At 39.8% G+C, this 24,128-nt stretch overlaps 1 protein-coding gene across 9 annotated transcripts in view; it reads right to left on the reverse strand.

The window, feature by feature from the left end:
* BTRC (beta-transducin repeat containing E3 ubiquitin protein ligase) overlaps positions 1–24,128 on the reverse strand; it is a 124,746-nt gene that overhangs the window by 57,705 nt on the left and 42,913 nt on the right. For 4 of the 9 annotated variants that reach the window (XM_082223443.1, XM_082223448.1, XM_082223444.1 and 1 more), the window contains one exon: positions 7,750–7,827. The exons of 4 other annotated variants lie outside the window; for them this stretch is intronic. In XM_082223443.1, the coding sequence (XP_082079569.1) occupies positions 7,750–7,827 (78 nt within the window). Of the gene's footprint in view, positions 1–7,749; positions 7,828–24,128 lie in introns of those variants that run through there. One more of the 9 variants, XM_082223451.1, reaches the window with a different exon arrangement.

Genomic DNA, 24,128 nt, shown 5'->3' on the forward strand with positions numbered 1-24,128 from the left:
GCAAGCCACAGTATTTAAAAAGGCATAAAAACATTTTCATTAAATCTGCTGCCCAATTACCATATTTTTTGCACCATAACACTCACTTTTTTCCTCCTAGAAAGTAAGGGGAAATGTCTGTGCGTGTTATGGAGCGAATGCCTGCGGGTGGCGGGGGGGATCTGCTGCAGTCATGAGCAGAGGATCCATGGTTCCCCTTCCTTCCTTCCTCCGTGGCTACAAAGCATGGATCCACATGGATCCTCAGGATTTTTGCATTGGGCTACTCCAAACTCACTGTCAGATCACATGTCTGTGACCACAGCATGAACCACAAAAATCATATATCCACTATTTCATGTAGAATATTTTTTTCTTGTTTTCCTCCTCTAAAAACTATGTGTGTGTTATGGTCTGGTGCGTGTTATAGAGTGAAAAATACGGTAATCAGGGGCACCTTTTTAATTGATTAGAAGTTTTCAATTTTTCATCACCCAAACACTGCCACCCCTGTCATTACCTCATGTTGTACTCCTTTGTGAGATTCACAAAGGATTGTTACATTATTGATCATTCTACAGAAGTCCAAACTCCGTGTTTTGGCTATAAAAGGATTTCTGATTCAATTCTAGCTCAGAAACCCGAACTGTCCAAGCATCTCCTCCCCAATCACCAAGAGAGGCCATTTCTAGGCCACAGGAAGCACTGTTTGAAATGGCAGCCAGATACTGAGCCAGAGGCAGATAGCTTTGCGTTGGAGTGCTTTAATACGGTTTTATACTGCATATAAAGAATGCAAGCATAAACCAGTTTGTTGAAAACTACCCTTTTGGTGAAAGCTGGCTATAATTCTGAACAAGTTTTCAATTTTCACACTGCTGCTAGGGTAAAACATTTTAAAGAGTTTAATTTTTACAGTGGCTTCAATGACACAGGATTATCCAACAAAGTAATGGCTAATCAATAGAGGGTTTAGTTGTCAGGTGAAACATATAACACACTAAAAGGGATTGATTGCTAGGCTCCTCCTTATTTACTGGAAGGTATATATTTAAAATGACACAAACTTGTTACCAAGCCACATTCCTTTAACCTTGCAAAAGCTGTTTGAGATGAGTGTTAAGCAGCCTATAGCAACACACTAATGGGAAAAAAATATCTACCGACGTATGACCGCTTCAAATCATGTCAGGAGCAGAAATGCAATGAGAGGAGCTCGGCGATGCAAAGCAGCATCTATCGCCAGACAAAGGTCCAAATTACCACCTGCAGATGCTGCTATGGATGTGGAGAGACTGTCTGGAGTACCACTTAAAAATTACATGAAGTGTAAAACATTGTCTTTTCATAATCTGTGGGGAAAATCAGAATATTTTGAGGTGGACTGAGGTGGTAAGGAGGGAGTATCTAAAATACAGAAACAATGAGCAAAGTATGAAATGGATCTTTCTTCTTTTCAATAAACACTGTAGTGCTTGGCCAACCTTCTCTCTGCAGCCATAAGGACTAAAAATTTACCCGTTTTAAAGTAGCAGAAACTGCTTCATATCTATGTTCCACAGCAGTGCAGGGTATATTAACAACTCTACTTTTCTGACTGACAAACATCTTAAGGTCTCATATTTTTAGGTTATGCCCAAAAGTACAAAGGATGAATATGACAAACACACACATCGTATCACAACATTCAGAGGATGGGAATTGGTGCAGCTCTCTGCTGAATGCCCAGGGTCGGTTCCTATGCAATGAATAAAATGGTCTACAGGTCCTTCCAATGGCAGGATCAAGTGGGCCTATTCTTAATCCTTTGAATCCCTGAGGGCTTCCACGTTTTCCATCTATACCAATGGATGGCTTTTGCAATTGCAGGGTCTAAATAAAAAGTTATTTCACAATTCATCCAAAAGATCCCATATTTCAGCACACCAGCACTTTAATTGGAGAATCTAAATGTTCAATAAGATTTCTTTCCCACCCCTGTAGTCAATAATTACATGATTTATCAGAGAAGGATATTATTGTAGTAAAAACACAACAACGAAATCCAAGAGCACAATCTTCCCCCAAGTCATTTCCAGAGACAAGATTATTAAACTCTTTTTTTCATTGTTCAAACAAGGGCTTTTGGAGCAAAGCACCAATTGCCAAATGGTAAGAAAATAGTTATTAGACTCTGAAGAATTCAGTGGAAGTGGGAAGTTATACGAACAAATCACTCTTGCAGATTCAGAAAGATCGCTTTCATCTCACTTACAGGGCCTTATGAGACCTCCATTAATTACCCTTAAGGTCTTTCACACAGACTATTTTTTAAAAAGGCAATTTATTTATTTATTTCCAATGAGGTGCTTCTTCCGAAAGTATTAAATAATGCCTGCAAATTTAAAAGCGTTTTTATAAACAGGTAATTAAAAAAAAGGAAGATGAGAATTAAGTCAAGCTGCAGAGCATTACCCAGAATCCACTGTGATTATCGTTTCTATATTTAAAGTAAAATGTCTAGTCTCTGTTGCTCGGAATGCTTGTGGGAAGGGGAAAAGATCTCTGCAGGAAGTCAGCAAGAAAAAATATAGACTAGCCAAGCCAAAACCAAGAACATTTACAGAAACGTCCCCAAAGCTCAGTTTGTCATATTGCAATTACACCTTGCCTACTGTGGAGCCAGAGTCCCTAATTTTGCCACTAGAGGGAAGAATTGTCTCAACACATGGTGATGGCAAATGGGGAATGGGTTTTCCTGAGCAATTTCCATAACAATGCTCCCTTGGCTGTATGTACCTTCTAATTACTCAGTACAATTAAAATGACTAACCTAAAAACAAATGGGGGGAGGAAATGCTCAGCCCATTTCCAACATTTGTGTCCTCTTTTATCAATCAAAACAAGAAGGACAATGCTACTTTGTGTCCCATTCCCGAGCCACTGAAACTTATTCAGTAAAACAATATTGACAAAAGCAAGGAGTACTGAATTGCTTGTAAAACAAAAACTGAAACAGGGGGGAAAAAACCAAACAAAAGAGAAATGTCATGGTATTTAGCCATCTGGTAGCAGCTTGAAAACAAATTGTCCTCCAAAGAGCAGAAATACAGTATGCTTTCTCTCAGTTCACTGGCTTATGAATATAGCTCCCCCTCCTGCCTTTCCCCCTAAAGTAGATAAGCTAACGCTGGATGTAAGTGGCTTTCGCAAACTTTTTACACTTATACCCCATTATTCAAAGGTCGCCCTAGCCAACTGGGCTAACTGCATCTTTCCCCCCAAAGGGCTACTGGATATGTAGCACCTCCTTAAAATGCTCTAGATTTTCTGCCTGCCAATGAAAATTTTGCCTTGTGGTTGCTGATCTTCCGAGGCTTAAATCCTTCATTTTATAAGGCTAGTCATTAAAAGGGAAGATGGCAGGCAAGTCAGTCATTTTTCTTCCCCATTGACAATTGGTGACATTTCTCCAGCAGCGCACAAGGTGTTGAAAACCTGGCAGCTGTTACCTCCTGGGACGGAGCTCCTTTTTTATCCTCCTCTTGACAGCTTAACTCAATGGGTCAGCACCTTTAAAGACTGCAAAGTATCAGTGAAGTGGATGGCCAGAGTTGAATTACTGCACCCTTCCTAATCAATGTAAACCCTCACTGCAGGTGAAACTCTTCATCTATAGAGGTGCATGGGGGAGGAAAATGTAATGCCCTGAGCCAGATGGGTTTCATCTTGTGGTTTTTTTGTGGTTGCTTTTTTAAAAGAAAGGAACAAGCTAACAAGGGGACAGCTACTTTGTCAGCTTCTTGGCCTCTCTCATGGCTCCGAGGCCCCAGGGTTCCAGCCACACAAGAGAAAAGAATTCAGCATACACGTAAACACTTAAAGAAATATAACTAGGGAGATGGCAACATGCTGTTTTCAAAGACTTGAGAGTCCTGCTCAGAGCTTTATTTATCACTACCCACGTTCATTGGCCTGTAAGTGGACACGGAAACAAAAGGTCAGGACAATAGACAACGCAAGCAATTTACTCCATTACGGGGGAATGCAGAAATGCCGCACATCTGACAGACCCGATTAGCATTGAAGTAGGGACAGGGGGCAACCACAGAGTTTTTAGGCTGCAAGACAACATTTCTGCTGAACAGGCAAGGATTTCTGCACAAGTGATATTTGGGATAATTACTGGCCTCAAGTACAAATGAAATAAAACTCTGGAGGATTTTAATAGTGGATAGAAAAACACAAAAGCAAATTATAAGTACATTTGAAATAACTATTCCCCCTTCATACTGGGTCAGTTTTTCCTAACAAGAGTTCAAGATTGATAGAAATTACAGCTTAGACACCAACTCTTTTCCTCACACAAACATCTACAGCCTACTCTACAGTAACTAGGAAGCAACGTTCCTTTACTTTTGCCTCTCTTTTGCTCTGGCTTGCCCATACTTTTAAGCATCCTGCAGCACAAAATGTCAGAGGCTTTGTATGTCCTCCACAACCTCTAAATGTTGCAGCTCTGTGTCGAATTGCTGAAGGAAGAGTTCATGAAAATGCTGGGTGGCTGGGACGGGGTGGGGTGGAGAAGGGTCTTGAGTGCCTCACTTTCTTTCCATCGGGAAGCTCTTAGGAGAGATGATCCCGATGAAAAGTGCAAGGCACATCATTGCAATCCCGCTGCCGTCAGCACATCCCCATGGCACCTTTTGACACGATTTCCTCTCCACAGAGATCCACCCCCAACTCACCCCATAGAGCAAGTCTTGACAGCAAAAAGGCACTTCATTATTACCCCATTTGAGCACAGGAGAGAGAAGCTTTCTTTAAACAACCTGCATTGTGCCAATATTTTTAAAGACAGTAGGGTAATCAAGTTCAGGGCAGCTCCGGACAGCTGCCCTGTGACCTATGCCTGCTGACCCTTGCTATTCATCACTTTCCTTTGGAGGATGAGGTCAAGCTCCCGGGGAGTGACCACTACAATAGACAGATACAAGCCAACAATAATATGGTTCCTACAAAAAAGAACGGGAAAACCCAGATGGCACTGCAATAAATTTACAGATCTTCATTCATGGCTCTGTTTAACACAACCAAAAGCCAAAAGGCTCAAAGGTCCCTGGGGAGCTTCCCCCTCATTGGTTTCTAAAAGCGATCTCTCTCTCTCTCTCTCTCTCTCTCTCTCTCTCTCTCTCTCAGCTACTAAGCCCCAACTCTTCAGAAATGGAGACGAAGCCCTTAAAATAACAAATGCCCGACCTAATCAATCTACTATTCGGATCCAACACTAAATGATGGCTACTGAAAACTAATTACAGTTTTTGGCAAGAACGTTGAATTTAAAATGGAAACATACAGGTTAAAAAGGCACTGAAGCATTTGAGGGTCTGTTTTAAAAAGACTGCACACATGCACAAAACAGGACTCAAACCAGGAGACTGATTCAATAATTCACACATTTATTTTTAAAATGAATCAGATTAGTCCCATGTGTGACCTGCCGGTCCATCTGTATTCACTGGACTTAATGGGCACTCTTTTCACACTAGCTTCAGTTTGAAGTATGAGAGAGATAAATTTAGTTTAATTTTCAACAGATCAAGCTATCCATTTTCCAAATGGACCATCTGGATCAGCCTATTAAAATTAATTTATAACTTAGCAGTGAGAAAATTCGTTTGTTAGCTTAAACATAGTTGCCAAAAACTTTGTCCCCTTGTCGTGGTTTTCCAAGGCTGCAAACACACATTCACACAACCTCCCCCACCCCCAGCCCCCCAGCATTCAATTTACCCCCAAGTCTTTCTTCACAGAATACATGCTAATAAGACCTAATTATATTTACTTCTCTAAACGGTACATGGCTTTAAACTAGGTTATGTTTCTCTCTGCTGGCTTCTTCTATGCACTGGCGGAGGAAGAGAAGTGTGGGAGGAGTGCACCGCCCCCGGCAGTGTGATCCCGGTGGGTGCCATCGCGGCTGCCCCCCTGCCTGCACTGGGCACCATGCCCCCACAGGCGGCATGCCACACCCCCAGAACGCACGCCAGCCCCGCCCCTGCCTGCTCTCCGCCCCCCGGTGCTGGAGCATGAAGCTCCGCCACTGCTTCTATGCAAGAGTAATGGGAAGTGGTCAAAGGTACCCACTAAACATTTGAAGTACATGACTTCCCCTAAAGTACATGACTTCCCGTAAAGATTCCTCGAAACTTTAGCTGTAGCTCTGTAGGAGGGCAGCTACAGTTCCCAAGATTATTTGGGAGAAGTCTTACACTTTAAATGCATGGAGCCAAAATAAAGGCCACCATAGGTTACACCTCCATGTGGAAATTCTGCAATGCATAATAAGCAGTGCTGTATACCTGCCATGTGTACATAGATCAAGCAGATGTTGCTTGCAAAAGTTCTCTATCTCATATACTTGCACATCACATACTGATGCTGTCCTTTCATGAGTGAGAATGATTGTTGTGAATTTTAGGGTCATTTTACTAAATAAAAGGACAATAGGAAGTTTAAGGAGTGGCTGGATGTCCAGCCTTATTTCCCCCCCCCCAACAAATTTGCCCTCTCCTGAGCAAAGGAGAACATAATATACGTTTGCATTCAAAGAAGAAAATAGAACTGTTTTTCAGAAAAGAAACACATTGCTTTCTCGATTCCTTCTAGGTCCCTATGGGACTATCCAGACAGGGAATTTATTTACCAACGGGATATTGAGATATCACAAATGGATCAATGGCAACAGCTTTATCCTTTATGCAATATCACACACACAAGCCCCCCTAATATTGGATCTTTCCCAGAAACGGAAAATCTAGATTAAAGGGAGGGTGGGATAGTGATATTGGTTGAAATGTTGATGCCAACAGTGTTGTGTGGATCCTGCAAAAAAAAATATGCATATCTGAGGAGCACTGATTCACACATACATGGCTGGAAGCTGGAAGCATATTTGATCTCAAAGATATAGCCTGCAGGCCAATTTGGAATGACTTTGCTTTTCCAATGAGTTCAGCCAAGTAATACCTCTTCTTTATTTACTGTCCAAGAAAATCTCAGCTGCACCCTGTTGATGCCAGCTACCAGGCCTTACTAACCAGAATGCTACTGTCTGCAAACTGGTAACAGCAGCTGAAGGTTAAGACGATGGCATAAACCATCAATAACCCTTGTGTGTAAGGGAGTGCATCTAAATTCCAAGAATCACTTTTTAAATTGGCAGCCAATTTTGTATTAACTGAAAAGCCTATTAGCTCACCTTTCTTCTGTTCTGGTTCAAGTTTAGATTAGGAATATAACTGAATGTTTGTCCCTTTAGTTATGGCCACACACATAAGAATCAAGGCCTATTGGTCTGAAAGCTTGCCTGATAGCAATACAATCTTGCTATTCCTCAAGAGGTCAAGGGTGGTTGCAGAATACGTGGATCACTTGTACAGCACATAACAAGGAATTCAGTATCCATGCATTACTAGCACAGCAAAGAATCACACCACCTGCTTGACCCACAAGATTGCTCTCTAAGGCACATTACTGGAGCAATGTACGATACATAAGAAAGTAAGCTTGCATACTGCTCTGGAAAGATGTGAATTAGCTCCAAGGTGCCTTCCAAAGAACAGCTGTTGTAACTTGAAAACTTATATACTCTTTCAGGAAAGAGAGAAAAATAATAATAATTCCTTTACGTGTTTTGCATCTTTCCAAGTTGCAAGGGATGTCAAAGGACTCTAGGTCATTCAAGTAAAGGGGCGGGGTAGGTTTTGCACACCTAAATTCGGTGCATACCTGCCTGAGTGCATTCTTCTCGGGAATGATCTTCCTGGGGGGCTCGTCATTGTTACAGTCTTCTCTCTCAGATGAATTCTATGCAGATGAGAGGGGAAAAGGTGGAAATCATTAATTCAGATATTTTCCTTTCAACACTGATCTAAGAAAGCAAAAAATCTGATGTTTTCAGCAACATTACCTATGAGATTTCACTTCCTTAGAATTCTTTTTGTTAAGAGGCGTCAATATTTTTTATTTTGTCTGGCACGCAATTGGATAAATTGGAATGAGGGTCTGCCATAGGCATAGCCTGTGACATATCCAGTATCATGGAAAACAGCAAGCAACAATAAACAGACCCTAGACATAATCCTTCATGACAGATACCCGTCTAATTAAACAAGACTTTCAAAATATTACAAAGTCAGATTTTTTGTATTCCCAGCGTGTGTCCAAGCACTTCCATAATGCTGGATCTGAATTCTTCTACATAACTAAAGTGGGATGCCCTGGCTCACAACAATACTAGGGTTTAATACAATGGAATTACTTACACTTCAATGACTTTGATAATGAACGTTAAGAACCTAAGAAGAGCCTGCTGAACATTCAACTTCATTGGATATCCATGACTTCCAGTGTTATGGAAGAGGGAGAACAACTTTTTTCTATCTATTTATAAACTTCATGTCACCTCTTATTTGCCTTCTCTCTAAATTGGGAAATCCCAACTACCACAATCATTTTGGTTGCCTTTTTCTGAACCTCTTCCAACTCTACAAGGTCTTATTTCGTGTGAGGAAACTAGCACTGCACACAGTATTCCAAATGTGGCGGTGCCATAGATTTGTATAACCACCTTATTTGATTTCAATTCCCTTCCTAATGCTCCCTAGCATTGAATTTGCCTTTTTCACAGCTGCTGCACACTGAGGTCAACATCTTCATTGAGATATCCACTAGGACCCCTCATTCCTGGTCAGCCACAGAAAGATCCCCTGATAATTTATGTGAAATTATGATTCTTATTCTTTTGCCCTGACTTTACACTTTGCATTGAACTGCATTTTCCATTTTACTGACCACTCACTCAGTTTGGAGATGTCCTTTTGGAGCTCTTCACATTTTCTTTTTGTTTTAACAACCCTGAGCAATTTAGCATCATCAGCAAATTTGGCCACCTCTCTGCTCACTCCTAACTCTAGATCATTTATGATCAAGTTATAAACAGGTCCTAATACTTATCCTTAATGTTTCCATTAAGATCCAAAAGCTTGGACAAATAAAAATGTCTTCAGCCTTTATTTAAATGTATCAACTATGGGTGCCAACCAAATGTTGTTTAGGAAAAACAGACTACCTTGGATGGTGGTGGACTCTCTTTCATTGTAAGTTTTTAAAAAGGTGTTAGCTAGCCATCTGCCAGGCATTCTTTAGTTGTGTTTCCTGCACTGCAGGGGGTTGGACTAGATTAGAATGATCCTTGAATCACTTCCACCTCTACAATTCTATTTTTCTGTGATTGTATAAATGGGCACAGTCACTAAGAATGACTTGTCACATGTCATTGTCCAAACAGCCACTTCCACAAATGGGTCAGAAAGCAAGGCATTGCCCACTGATCGTAATACATGGTTTGGGTAGTTATTTGGGAGACACTCCTTTAGGTACTTGAATCCAGAGTTGTTCCAGGCTTTATATGCTAGCAACTGTATGTTACAAAATTAAGGATCACAATGTCAAAAAAATATTTTTATGGGACTTAGAAATGTAGCATGCAAACAGCTCCTGGAAGCAGTGACTTTGTGGAAAGACCAAAATTAGTCCTGTGAGTTGCAACCTAAATACTAAGAGGAACACAGAGGAACTCCCAAATACCATGCCACTGTTACAATATAGTTTAGTAAGCTGATATATTTGCTACATACTGACACTAGCTGTTCCAGAAGCTCTTTTACAGTTGAAGACTTTGGTATAAATAAAGAACGTTATATAGGATATAAAAACAGACAGGATTTCTACCCAACAGGTATTTTGGCTAACCCAAATGGTAAAGACTGAGTTACCATGAATGGAGTCTGGATAGGAAAGGGTAGACAAAGCACCATCCATTGTCTTGGTCAATCTACTTATAGAGTATGTTTTAAGGAAGGATCTGAAACTGGAAACAGACTAATGATGAAGGACATAGTCCATGAAAAGGTTAAAATATGGGTGGGAAATATGGAATTAATAACACAAGTAGAGAAGAAGAAAAAGTAAAACTAGTACATACATTATACTTTTAGGGTGGTGCCTGAATACAGTACTAACAAGTGGCAGCACCAAGAATAATACAGTAACATATATTTGAAGCGCATGCTCCCTTTTTTCTCTCTCCTTCGCCTTCCTTCTAGGATAAATGCATTACCAAATGCCATGGAATTCAACAGCCTTTATGTTGCCTGTCCCAACATGCTTCAAGTTTACCAATTTCTTCCTTGAAACTAAACAGCTAATTTGAAACCTTTGTTTTATTCATTATCTTTATAGGTGGCAAGACTAAGAGGTTGGCTGAACAAAGACCAGACAATGACTGCCAAGTGCATATGGTGGCTCACAGCTTGCCGTCGCCCCATTCTACTGCACCAACACAGCAGACTATTAAAAAGGAGCGCTGCTCATGCACTTTTGTCAGCAAGTTAAGTTACGCTTGGCAAAGGATGAAAACTGGAAAAGATTATGCTCCTTAAGAAGCAGCAAAGATGGAACCGATTGCTTGGAAACTGGAAATCTTGTTTCCATGTGGACAACAAGCTTTAGAACACAGAAAATTCTTTGCAATCTTTAGATTCCGCTATGCATTTTAAAAATAAAATAAATAAGTACATCTGCAGGCCTCACTGAACTGCTCATCAGGTCTCATAGCACTATTTGGGGCCTAGGGTCTGGGCCCTTGGGAGCAAAAATTAGGAATTGCTGGTGCCCTCTATTGACCAATAAAGGAATGTTTTAAGTGAAATTCTAAAACTGTGAATACAGAATACAGCATCAAGGAAATCAAAACTGCAGTAAAATCACATGGGAGGGAGAAAGCAGAAGCCTCCCCATAGCCCACCCCAAAAGATGTGGGTGAAAACGCTGAGAGCTCTTGCTTGTACTAGATTGAATGCTTTCTTTTCACCAGGCTGCTCTCATTTGACAAATATTTTTACAAAAGCAAGATATGTGGAATCTCTCTCACAAGCAGTACAATTTCAGGCATGAAGCACAAGGCACAATTAATCAGGTCTTTTTTGAGACCAGTTTACCTCATAGTATGTGCTCTGGTAATCTTCCCCCACGTCTAGCACTCAGCAAGCCAACATTTCCAGAATGACAGCTCAACCCTTGAGCTCAACCCACATGGTATTGGTTGAAGGTAATGTTTGGAATTATCCCATGATAACCAAATGCTTATCAGAAAGACAGTGGGATTATGTGGGGCAGTGAAGTATGGAGGACACACAAAAAAATCCCACAATAAAAATGCCTCCTATAAGCAAGCATTGGATATGTAACATAACTGTAAGGAAAGTCTGAAAAGAAGTATGAGCTTCTTTGGCCTCTCTTGTGAAACAACATTTCCATGGAACTTAATCAGGATTCTAGTACAGAAAATTCTGGGAAAGCTGAGCATGTGAATGGGGTTTGAAATCCTCATTCTTATCTTAACAGTTAGGCACACTTGAACTATCAGCAGCAAGGTAAAGATCACTTCTCTTTTACAATGCTAACAGGAGCATGTTTTTGAGACAATCCTATGTTCTAATCTTAGACAGTTAAGTGTCTAAAAGAGACCCGTGACAAATCCCATTTGTGTGAGAAGACTTGTAATTAACAGAATTCACTTGCATGGCAACATAGCTACCCAACGCCCGGTACTACCCCTAAACCCAATACACAATTTATTAATATCAATGACATAGGAAACTCAGCCGCCACCCCTACCTAAAATGTCCTCATAGTTGCACTGAAGCAACTTAACTGTGCTATTGCAACTTTCATGCCTATAAACCATCCAAACAAATGCTGGAATCAAATGCAATGGATGGATGAAAGCATTCCAAAGGACTATCAGCTGAACAGAACCACCTTTTTAGACAGCCCCTCATCTCACAATAGATATCACAATAACCATGCCAACTACGGAGATGCTTTTCTTCTTCTTCTCAGGGTGGGAGGAGGAAAAGACTGTACTTGCCAGCACTAATTATAAAGCCATACAGATGCAGCACTTTTTCAAATGTCTATCTGTGTGTGAGAGAGGAACCATGTCTATGCAGAGAGCACTTTTTATGCTTTCAAATCCTTAATCCTGTTTGGAGCTGTCAGTGGGGGTTAATGGAAGCTTTGGATAGGAGAATTCCAATCTGGTTGGCAGATGGATAGGTTGGTTATAGCTGCATAACTATGTCTTGCCTGCAGGCACAATTCAGAACACTGTTAAAGCAATATAAAGTCGCTGTCAAGCTGAACCATTTGGATCAGTAGCAAGGAGAAATAATAATAAAAGGAGTTCATTTCTGGGCCTTGTGCGTTCATGCTAGTATGCAGAAACTGATTAATTGTCGTCGTGTGCTGGTCGGCTGTACCTCCGATTCCTACTTCTGGAGTAGATTTTGCATGCTAATATAATCATTCTCCCTCTTGAGACATTAGCAAATAATCAAATGAAAAACAGGATCATAATTTACTGAGATTCGGGCAATTCTCTATGCAAATTTGACTTGTTATTGCTGCTGCCTCGTTAATCTGAATGCCTTTGACAAACTCCTTTGATTTATGAACTCATGACAACTCCAATGTGTATATATTTTGCTAGATTGACATTATCATTAAGAGTGGGTGGACTGAGCTCACATGAATGGCTGATTTTATTCGCTGGTGTCGGCTGCTCAACAGCTGAGCATCTCCTTTGCACAAAGCCCCCAAGCGCAAGGCTCTTCCCATCTACCCATCCATTCATCATCTCGATGTTAATTGGCCCAGGCTTTAAGCAAATTTTCAACACGATTTAAAGGCATGATGACACTGATTACTGACCCTCTGCCATACGGTGCCTATTGATTAACCTGACAGAGATGATGAGCTTGAGGGAAACTAGGTGTGTGGAGACCTCAAAGGAAAAATATATATTGTTTATGCAGGCAAAACACTTGTCATTATCCCAGAGGCCAGAATTGGTCTTTAAAACATCCTATTGCCTTTAAAACCTGCAACCAATAAGGAAAATTGCATGCTTGCTTTTGGGGGAGAAAAGCAGTTACAAATGTCTTGTCATGTGCATTCCCTATTTTAGCAGAGCTTCTGGTGACAAACAAATCTCTTCCAAACAAGTAGGACTTATGCAAGCCAATGTATATGAATAGACAAGGATATCTGGAACAGGGGCAGAGGGAGATGAGAAGAGAAATGAAATGAGCTGGTAGGGATTAAACATGTATAGCCTGACATGAGCATTTCTGGTCTATAAAACTGAGACACAGCAGCAGCAGAGTCAGTTTGCAACTAATTCCGTAAGTACCTCAAGGACAATCTATAAGGTCAAACACAACATTCTAGGCACTTTGGCAGGCTGATGTTAGGTTTCCTGGTAGTCCAGGGGAGAGGCTTTTGTGCCCAAATTGGATTTCATAATCTTGTGGGACACTGCAGGGGATAAGTAAGTAAGGGCTGAAAAAATTCATTTGAATTACTTTTGCGACTCTGCCACAGTATGGATTAAAGAGAAGGAGGGAAATAAATGCCAATCTAATGGTTGCAGGAGAGTAAAATTCCTATAGTCCCTTTCCAATAACCTTTGTAAGTGATAGATGAGTCCAAGAGCCTTGCAACTGTAAAGGGACCGTCAGCATCCCGATTTCATAAATGCAGTTTGGCAGATTATAAATCTCAGCTCCTTCAAAAAGCACTGGTATGAAAACTGACATAGCTCGTGCAAAAGAAAATGTAAACTTCTTTACAAAAATTATGGGCTCAACACCCAATTAAATCATTTAACAGACTCCATTCTCTCATCTCAAGAAAAATAACACACTTATGGCCAAAACACAACTTTTGCAATGTTAAGGTTTTGAAGATAAGAATCAGGAAGCAATGCCAAACAGAAACAAACCTCAGACTAGTTCACCAAACTATAGAGAATGTCTTGAGCCCTGAAGATTATCCCCAACAAGAGAACTGTGTCAATGATCTGCTCTCTGAACATTCAAACACACTGCAACAAACCAGCGATGCATACTGCATTTTCCTAGCTTTTAAGAAGTTTCATGTAACTGAAGATTTTATTTGTAAGAGGCTTATGTTTACACAAATATGGCAGTAATTTACATTATCATCAATTAAAGGGAGAATGTGGGAATGTAAAAATCTTTACAGGTAGTCTCCCTAGTCATCTGATCCAGTGCTATAGGAAATGAGTTTGTTTCCTACAAATGAAAAATACAGTGGTGCCTCGCAAGACGAAATTAATCTGTTTCGTGAGTATCTTCGTCTAGCGGTTTTTTCGTCTTGCGAAGCAACCCTATTAGCGGCTTAGCGGATTAGCACTATTAGCGGTTTAGCGGCTATTAAAGGCTTAGCAGCTTAGCTGCTAAAAGGCTATTAAAGGCTTAGCGGCTTAGAAAAAGGGGGGGGAGCGAAAAAAAATCTCAAGACTCGCAAGACATTTTCGTCTTGCGAAGCAAGCCCATAGGGAAATTCGTCCTGCGAAGCGCATTGAAAAACGGAAAACCCTTTCGTCTAGCGGGTTTTCCGTCTTGCGAGGCATTCGTCTTGCGGGGCACCACTGTACAGGCACTCATGTGTCTAACTCTAGCTTTTAAGGCAAGTTTTAAAGAAACAAATAAGCAATTCCTATAAAGCTGGTGGAAGGGGACAATATGAAACTGTACTTTTCTTACCATGCTGAAGCATAGTATTGACTTCATAATATAACCTATCTATTTATTATTTTGAGCAATATCTAAAAATTCTACAACAGCATGTGTCACTGCAGAGATGGGCATCAAAACTTCACCAAAACACAAAGCAAAGTCAATGGCCACTTCTTTTTCTTAATTTCAAATTATTCATTTATTGAAAAGATTACAGTTAAAATACTTCAGTATCATACAACGGCATGTATAAAAGCCCATGTGCGTGAAAATGATAAAAGATTTTCAGAATCATCTAAAATTAATATAGCCAGATTCTTGTAAAATAAAAAGCAACCTAGATTATTTTAAAAGCAGTAAGTTTTATCTATTAAACATAGTCTATGAAAGAAGGAAGTCCTCCTGACTCATATTTATTTCCTAGGAATTTAATAGGAATCAAAAGTGGTACATTTTAAAATATTCACAGTTTTAAACCTTGAAAGCTAGTTAACTAGTTCACTTTGGTAGCATCTTATTTATGCAAGTATATATCCAGAGAGCTTCTGAGTATAATTTTCCACATATTAAGTGAAGAACATTTGCTTCTGCTAATCAGGACATCTGGTTATTTTTATAACTCAGACATCTGCATTAAGCGGAGCTGTTTCTTAATTTTCCTAACAAGTTAAGATTAGAACTACAGAAATATTAAGGAATTGTTTGTGGGTTTTCTTTTTAAATACAGTATGTATTTTTAGTACCTTTTTTGACTATACAATTTTATGGCTAAAGGACATTGGACCATATTTACCAACACATTTTTAGAATAATATGACAATAGGTAAACTGCAATACCAACCAATAAATGTTTATAAGTTACTATCTATTGACATCTCTATTTCTATTCTCTGCATTGCTCATATGTTCTCCCCTACTGTGTTGTCGCTTCCCCCCAAAGTTACTCTTTGAAGTTTTATGTAAATCCAGCTTTGGCCTTCTATAATTGCAAAATGTTGGAAGGTACAATTTGTGGGCTCTGCTTTAACTTGAAACAATGCTACATCAAAGAGGGAAACCAGGTCATATGCAACTGGAATGAATCTTTCCTTGTTTGCTCCACTTTCATATCTTTGTTTACCAAAGGTCAGCAAACTTTTCCAGCAGGGGGCCGGTCCACTGTCCCTCAGACCTTGTGGGGGGCCGGACTATATTTTGGAAAAAAATAATGAACGAATTCCTATGCCCCACAAATAAAGAGATGCATGTTAAATAAAAGGACACATTCTACTCATGTAAAAACACGCTGATTCCCGGACCATCTGTGGGCTGAATTTAGAAGGCGATTGGGCCGGATCCAGCCCCCGGGCCTTAGTTTGCCTATCCATGGTTTAAACACACCAGACTTTTAAAATGCTGGATTCCAGCATAGAAGAAGCATCAAATTCAAGAATTGGTCACTTTCATTCTCCCCTCTGCAATGTAATTTAAAACTTTCATGAAGAAAACAAGTTGTCTAAGAACACTTTCCGAGTAGAGAAAGAACAGCACAAAAACAGACTTTGAACCAATAGTGAGATGTCACAGGGGTATCAAAAACATATTTCTATCACTAACAAGAGGCAGCAGGAGTCAAAAGGTCTGGGGAGGCATTCTTTTTTAAACACTTTATTTATTAAAATTCTCTAGACACAGATTCTTTTCAATATTATAGCTTAATCTGCATGGGAGCTGCAGGCACTTGAAAAATGCATTATAAGGTAGGCTAGCTTCACTGTACATTCTGTATCAATCTTTCCAGATACAGTTTTCTAACTTGTACTCCAATACAGTGGTACCTCTGGTTACGAGCGCTTCAAGTTACGAGCTCCGCTAACCCAGAAGTAGCTGCTCCTGGTTGCGAACTTTGCCCCAGGATGCGAATGGAAATCGCGCGATGGAGGCGCGCATGCAGCAGGAAGCCCCATTTGTGGAAGCACGCCTCGTGATAAGAACGGTTTCAGTTTAAGAATGGACCTCTGGAACGAATTAAGTTCGTAACCAGAGGTACTACTGTATTTGTATCTGCTATACAAAGCCAGATCCAATGTCTCTTAAAAGTAGCTGAACCCAGAACTCTCTTACCAACCCTACCCCATAAAACATATCCAGCATTCCTTCTGACAACTCCATACATCTTATACCATCTTTAGGTCCTCATGATCTTGATATGCAAACCCACTTCCCTGCTTGATGACCTAATGCCAAGATCACCTTCAGATCCATGGGCATTAATGGGCCTGACCCAAGGCGGCCCTTTGAAAAGTGAGAGTGAGGATTCAAACTTAGATCTTGGTAAAACTAAGCGATGGAAATGCATGAACTGTATGATTCAAGCACATATGGCATCCTTTTGAAGCCTATTGCTTGTTTAATCTCTTTCCTTGACTAGCTCTTTGTAAGTCACACCTACGTACTTGCGGCATAGTGATCTGAAGAGCTGAAATAGCCAAGAAAAATAATTTTTGCAGAGCTGATCGACAATGTCTTGTGGCTCCTTGCTGGAAATAAGCACAGGGATAAGTTCCTCTTGAGGAGTTCCTGGTACAGAAGCTTGAGGAATTCAATTTTTGTGAATTCCAGTATGACCCGCTCTGATCTGCACTTCCTGGATTAATGTGTGGAATTGAACAAGATCATGTTCCAGATTTTGCATGTCTGTGAATTTTGTAATGAAGTTCTCAATTCAAAAAAGTACCAAAATGCATTAAAAAGTATTTTAATATAGCATACATTTAAAAATGTGTACACTGTGATAAAATATATATTTAAATACTTATTTGTGATTTTAAAAAATCAAATTCAAATTTTAAAGCATATTTAAAGAATTGCACATGAATATGATATGGACTTGAAAACAGACCGATCCATCCATTCTAGCTTTTTGCTGACCCACAAGCTCCTTTCCTTATTATCTGAACCCTTGACTCACACCAGAAGCTACCCTCTTTACAAAAATATGAAGCACTCCATAGCTTTCAGCTGTTGTTCCCAGTTTCTCAACTTGTGATGGTCAAACAATGTGGGGTGGTCCAATTCCTCTCCTCCCACCCTTCTCATTCATCCCTCTTCCTAATGAAGCATACTACCTGCTTTCTGCACCAAAGTTACTGGCCATCACTTAAGTGTGTAGTTATCACTCCTTCAAAGCTTGCAGTCTAGAAATCAGTCTTGCTCTTTGAAATAAGTAGTCCATACCCTGCTGATGTGTGTATAAAACCTAACACAGGAGAGCCACCTATGAAGTTTTATAACAGGGTGAAAGATCCCACAGTAATTTAAGATTCACCGAGAGACCTGCTATTAAGAATGGGGGACAGACTGAGGGGGAAGCTACTACATATCATTAGAGAACAGAACTACTGCTTCACCTTGCTCATTGCCCAGTGATTGAGAGAGGCTGCTTGGCCAGGTTAAGGGAGCAGCTGACCCCCACACCCAGCTACAAAGACAGCAGACTACTAATGCATTGTGCTAGGGGAATGTGGCAGATCACCACGGCAAAAGACACAGGTTTTTGCTTACAGACACATATACAAAGCAACCACAGAAACGTTGCTTTGTTTCTTTGTTTTCTGTAGATTTGTTTGTTAGGTAGAGTCTTGTTTGCATTTGCACAAAAACTCAGTAAAATAAAAAAATAAAAAATAAAAAAGCAACCACAAAACCCATATGGTGGCTTTTCTTTCCTGTTCTAACATAATGTACTCTGTTTTCAGGATACAGCATATGGATGATTCCAAAGCAAAAGTTACAGGAGGAATCAAACATACTTCACCCAGCATGGAACAAAATTCCAAGCAAATCATGTTGCCAACTTTTGATGTATCGTTCCTCTATTGTGCTGTTTATCCATTGCTATTTTACTATGGTGTACCCCTCTACATCACTATGATCGAATCCTTAAAAACAAGGGTTTCAATTAACAAAATCTAACTTTGGAAAGCAGTCTACCCATCAAAAGAATGGTTTCCAAAGGAATAAACATTTCCTCACTGACTGAGACAGGGATGTTAGTTTCCCTATGGTTCCATCAAACTACAGCAACGTGGAAGGCAGGAATATTTGTACAGAACAGCTCTTTTACCTAAAGGCCAGTCAGATTTTTGGTTTTTAAAGAAAACTGTACAGCTTTAAGCCAGGGTGTATTAAAAGCCACTATTCACACTCCCTTGCTTGGGCAAGAATGGCCTATTAAACCTACAACATATCTGTTTTAGTTAACTTCTGGGTGGGGAGGGGACCAGGAGAGAAACAAAATGTACTTAAATGCAGGGCTCCCCCCCTCCCTTGGGCTGAATGCCTTTCATCCAATAAGACATTCAAAGCAGTGACCCAGCAAATGGATTGAAAAAGCAATCTTCCGTCTGAGTGCCACATTATCCTTCCTATTCAGTATTCTCCGAGAGAGATCTCAATCAGCTGGGTGCGTGTGTAAGAGACAGCGCAGCCCATTGCTGGGTTAATTAAACATTTGACTTTAACACCCTCCCATCATTAAGCAAATAAAAACAGATAATTCAAACCACACTTCATACATAAGGTACACAACAGACGTCAAAAATTTAGAGAGGCCCAGGCCCCCAGGGGAGTTCCACTGGGGAGATAATCAGTTTAAATCTTAGCTGGTTTATCAATTATTCTATTGATTAAAGTGGCGTGATTATGCAAGACTCTGCTTTGCCACATGGGATAAACGTCAGAGCAAGACAAACTCGGAAGGCTCAAAACAGTTTTGGAAAGCCAAGAGACCAATATGAGTTCATTACAACTCACTTGAGGCACACAAATGAGAAAACTGATTTTGCTTTGTTTATTTTAGGGTGACAGAAGCATTTCTGATCAGAACTCTTTTTGTGTTGTTATCTCAACTGAAGCTCTACAAAAATGCATGTCATGGAATTTAGGCATCTTTTTCCTCACATTCAAATAGAAAACTAATCCTGGAATACATTTAATAGATGCTGGTTCAATAATGAAAGATACAGAATTTCTTGTGCCCAAACAAGCACTTAAGCATCTTACAGCACTCATATGTACCTTCCGGTCATTGGGATTTTGAGTCAAAAATTCACACACATTATAATTTGGAAGCGGGGAAACCTGAGCTTTAAAGCTGATCAGATTTTAGTAATGAAGTGACATCATAAAGTAGTTGGGGGCAAGAGCAAGGCAAAAAGGAGGGCTATATAGTCACTGCATTGCAGTCCAGGAAAAAAAGCAGGAAAAGAGGTTCTAGTCACACCACCATTTTTCTGAGGCCCGGGGCGGGGGTGAGGTGAATTAGATTTACAAAATCTGGAGAAAGGAACAAAAAATAAACCAGAAACTGTGTGTCTTTCAATGTACAAATTCCAATCAGAGGAGAAATAATCTTTGTATATGGACATGGACACACTGGTTCAAGATGGCTAGTTATGTCTGCAATTAGTATGACCATTACTAAGTGATGGCACTTTCTGTTTAAAAACAGTGTGATTGCTATAACAACATGGTTAAACAGTTTGACAAAATATTCAATTAATGTGGTCTGTTAATTCCTCTTCAGAACATCTCCATGGCAAGATGTTTCTTTCATTTGGACAAGGCCATATTGAGGTCTACAGTCTATTTCTACAGATAAACACATATAGACCTTCCTTTCTGTTTATAACAATATAAATGACTTTATTTTATTTTCCATCCTATTTGCTAAATGGTTAGATAATGCACTTAGGTATCTGAAGAGTGTAGAATTCCTTCTCTAACACTAGGTATATTTGTAATTGTTTGAGTTTCTTAAAAACAACCCTTAAAGAATGTATACTTTAAAATGAAATGAAAGATATCATGTGCTACCTAAATTATGCATAACTCATTTCACGTTCTTATTTGCAACATACTTTACTACTGTGTGAGATATACTTCAATCTCACCCATTCCCAAAATGTTAATAGCTTCAACATTACCAGAAATTTTATATCTTGATTCTGAAAGCTTTATTTTAAGCTAAATAATTCCTTGAAGACTCACAAGATGATATCTAGCAGATCACCCAACCCCCAAATGAAGCTTCAATGTGATAACCTTGGCTGAGTCAGCCTCATTCTTTTCAGGCTTCTTCGTGTCTTTTTTCTTATTCTACCATTTCTGAATTTAAAACTCTTAGGAATAGTAAGCTTTGTTGAATAAGCATTTGGTGCACATTTTGCTGTTGTAAATCAATTCATCAGCCCAGATTAAATTTAAGAAATCTATAATCTCAGGAAATCTCCATCTTCCCCCTTGGAATCCAACGCTGAAAAGCACTGAACAGATGCAAGTGCAATTCATTTCTATAGGGATGCGTCAGCTGATCACCTTGAATTGCCATGTGCAGAAACAAACGTGCAGGAAAGAAGTTAAATTAGCCAGCTGCAGCCAAAATGAGAAAATTGTGCAGGACTGAAAAAATAAACAAATTTGGTGTGGCATAAGCACTTGTAGACCACAGCCTACTTCAAATGCAGGAAGTTTCCTGGCCACAGAGAGTATCTGATAAAGTGCAACATGAGCCTTTGTAGACTCCAATCAATGACATCAGATGAGCACAGTAGACAGGAAACTTCCTGCATAGAAAGTAGGCTGCAGCTTACAAAAAGCTGCCACAATAAAGGATAACCTTCTAAATGTCTTGGTTAGGGTATGTCAGGCACATGAGACCCCCACCTTGCAAAGGAGGTCTGTTTCAGTACATGGATGGGGCATTCCCTTGGGCTCCAGGGTGGAAGAAAGGCAGTATAAATCTAAGAAAATAAGGTGCCTAGGGTACCTTTTGAAATGGCTGATACTGGGTTCAGAATCGTCTGACATTGTTTACTTGCTAACCTTGTAACAAATTATATGTGCAATGTTGTCACTGAACTTATAAAAAAGAAAGGAGTGTGGTTGAGGACAGAGACAGATAGACACACTGGCTGATGGTTCCTTTTTTCATTGCTGTTATTCAGAAGGTACTCAATGTTCACAAGACTAAATATAATTTATTCTAATGTATGAAATATGTGGTTGTAAGCATCTGGTTGGATACTGTTAGAACAGTATGATGGACTACATGGGCCACTGGCATGATTCAGAAAGCTGTTCTTAAGTGTTGGTGCTGTCAAACACCACTCCATTGTTGTTGCTGTTGCTGTTGTTTGGACATGCCCAAAACTAGAACATTGGAACTCAGTCTTGATGGAAATAAGAGCTATCACTGGATGCAAATGACCAAAGACCCTTCAGGCAGCAGTAGATGGAATCATTTGTGGGGCTGCGCCGTTCACCTCCTTCTTGCGGAGTCGCTGCAGCATACCGGAATGGAAAAAGGGAGGCGTGCAGCAGAAGCAGCAGGGTCAGTATAGTGCAAACACGCCAGCAGGACTGTTGTGTTTCCACCATCATGCACTTGTTGTCGTACCCCTCATCCTTTCTGTCCTCATAGGCTGCAACAACTCAACGGGATGGAGGTCAGGTGAGTGCTGCAGTCCCACCACACCTTTAGGTATACTGTTTAGATGCCACACCGCAAGAAGATGTTGAGATGACAACCCATCTTTTAACAGCAGCCTAGATGACCATATGTCAGGAATGGAAGCTCCAGCTCCAATAGAGGCATTGGTAACAAGAATCTGGAATACTCTTTAATTATTGTTTTGAATTTTGAGTCACTCATTTATAAATGCTTAATTACCATGATGAAATTTAAGAATGAAGTATTTAGAAAAATTGTGAATGTAAATTAGATTAATGTATTTAATTTGGAATAAGAGGAAATTATCCTATACAAAGGAAATTATTATGTAAATTGAAGTAAGCAATTTATACTAGAGCTATGATGCCTAATGGATTGAGAATTATTATGTTAAAAAAACAACAACCCTGGAATTTTATGGAATTTTATTTAGGTATATTATCAGTAGAATAAAGTCAAGATATCTAAGGCTAACAATGGTTTCCCTCTTACCTAGCACCTTGCATTTTCAACTGTAGTTCCTATACAGAGCAGCCCACAGGCAGATCAATATTTACTAAGCCACTCTACTATTCAACGTGATCTTAAAAGATACCCTGGTCTTCCATCCCCTCGCCAGGGCATCTAATTATACTATACTCCATTGTACAAAGCAACCACTAGCTGCACTTTTGCCATTAGACGCAATACATGACTGAGTTTCATCTTGGAGGTGTACAGGACTAGCTGGGAACCTAGAGGAAAAGGTGTGACAATGGCAACACACAAACCTGAGCTTGTGCTTCCTCACTGTAGAGAACAGGGTACCCATGCAAGCTGCCCTGGAATTACATGCAAATCCAATTATACATTTAAGGTCCCTGTCCCCCTGCTGCTTCAGATCTCCAATCTCTTGCAAAGCCAACTTAAAAAACCCCACACACAACAACTTACATTAACATGCTGTATTTTACCCTCGCCACCAGAAATACTAAGGGTGCTATTTGTAATTGTATTCTTTTAAGAGGTTTGTTCTCTGCAGCTGTTTTCTGCTTGCAGTGTATTTTGTGTAATCAGCACATCATCATAAATACATTGGCTGTTCCCCTGAGGGGAGCTGTCAGTGTTTAATTTACAGAACAACCTGGCCAATGTGAATTCTAACGCTACAGCACTAAGGCAAGGAGTTACCACACTCAGGGAAAAAAAACAGGTTTCTATGAATTTTTATATCAAGAGCTAGTCCCAGGACAATTTAGGTTCAGAAATAGATTATTTTAAAAAAGCTTTTTGCACAGTGTATGAAATGGATTCTTTACCACTTACAACTTAACTCTCCCCTACAGGCATTAAGGGGACTTGGACTTTCTGTAGAAAATACACGTTTCAGTAAGCGCCAACCGGCAGGAGGCAGTGAGGCTTCCTTAAAAAATAATGTTTTACTGAAATTAATGAATGATACCCATGCCAAATAGTATTCCGCTAAATGATGGAGTAATAAGGTGCTTTAACTATACAACTCATGTTTTACCTGTGGGTTCCACAAAATTAAGACTGTATTCTTGAAGGGTAGCACTATAAATATACATTTAAGATACCCTCCTTTTAAAAACTGCTTCATGCTATTTATTTGGGATTGGCAAATTAACATTTCAGCTTAGTTTCACACAGGTTTTTCAGAGATTTCTCTTCCACAAAACCCTATGCAAACAGAAACCTGGAAACTGTTTTTGTTGATGCACCATTTGAAGGAAGGGGGAGGAGACGTATGCACCTAAACCTAAAGCAAAGTTTGTATGTTGAAAATTAATCCAACAGAAATTTATTTAAAGCAAATTTGGGGAAGAAATCCCATACATTTAAAACTGTGGCTAGTGCCTAAGAATCTACACCCAAGCGAGTGTGTACAGGGCCTAATTCTCACTAAATTGGTAAGCTTATGCCTAGACTGTACCATACAAAAATTGCCTCCACATAGCAAATCAGATGTTAGGAGAAGGATTCTAGCCCGACCTTTTCCCTGACATGCT

This window comes from Podarcis vaucheri, assembly GCF_965113315.1.
Source record: "Podarcis vaucheri genome assembly, chromosome: 5".
Lineage (NCBI taxonomy): Eukaryota > Metazoa > Chordata > Lepidosauria > Squamata > Lacertidae > Podarcis > Podarcis vaucheri.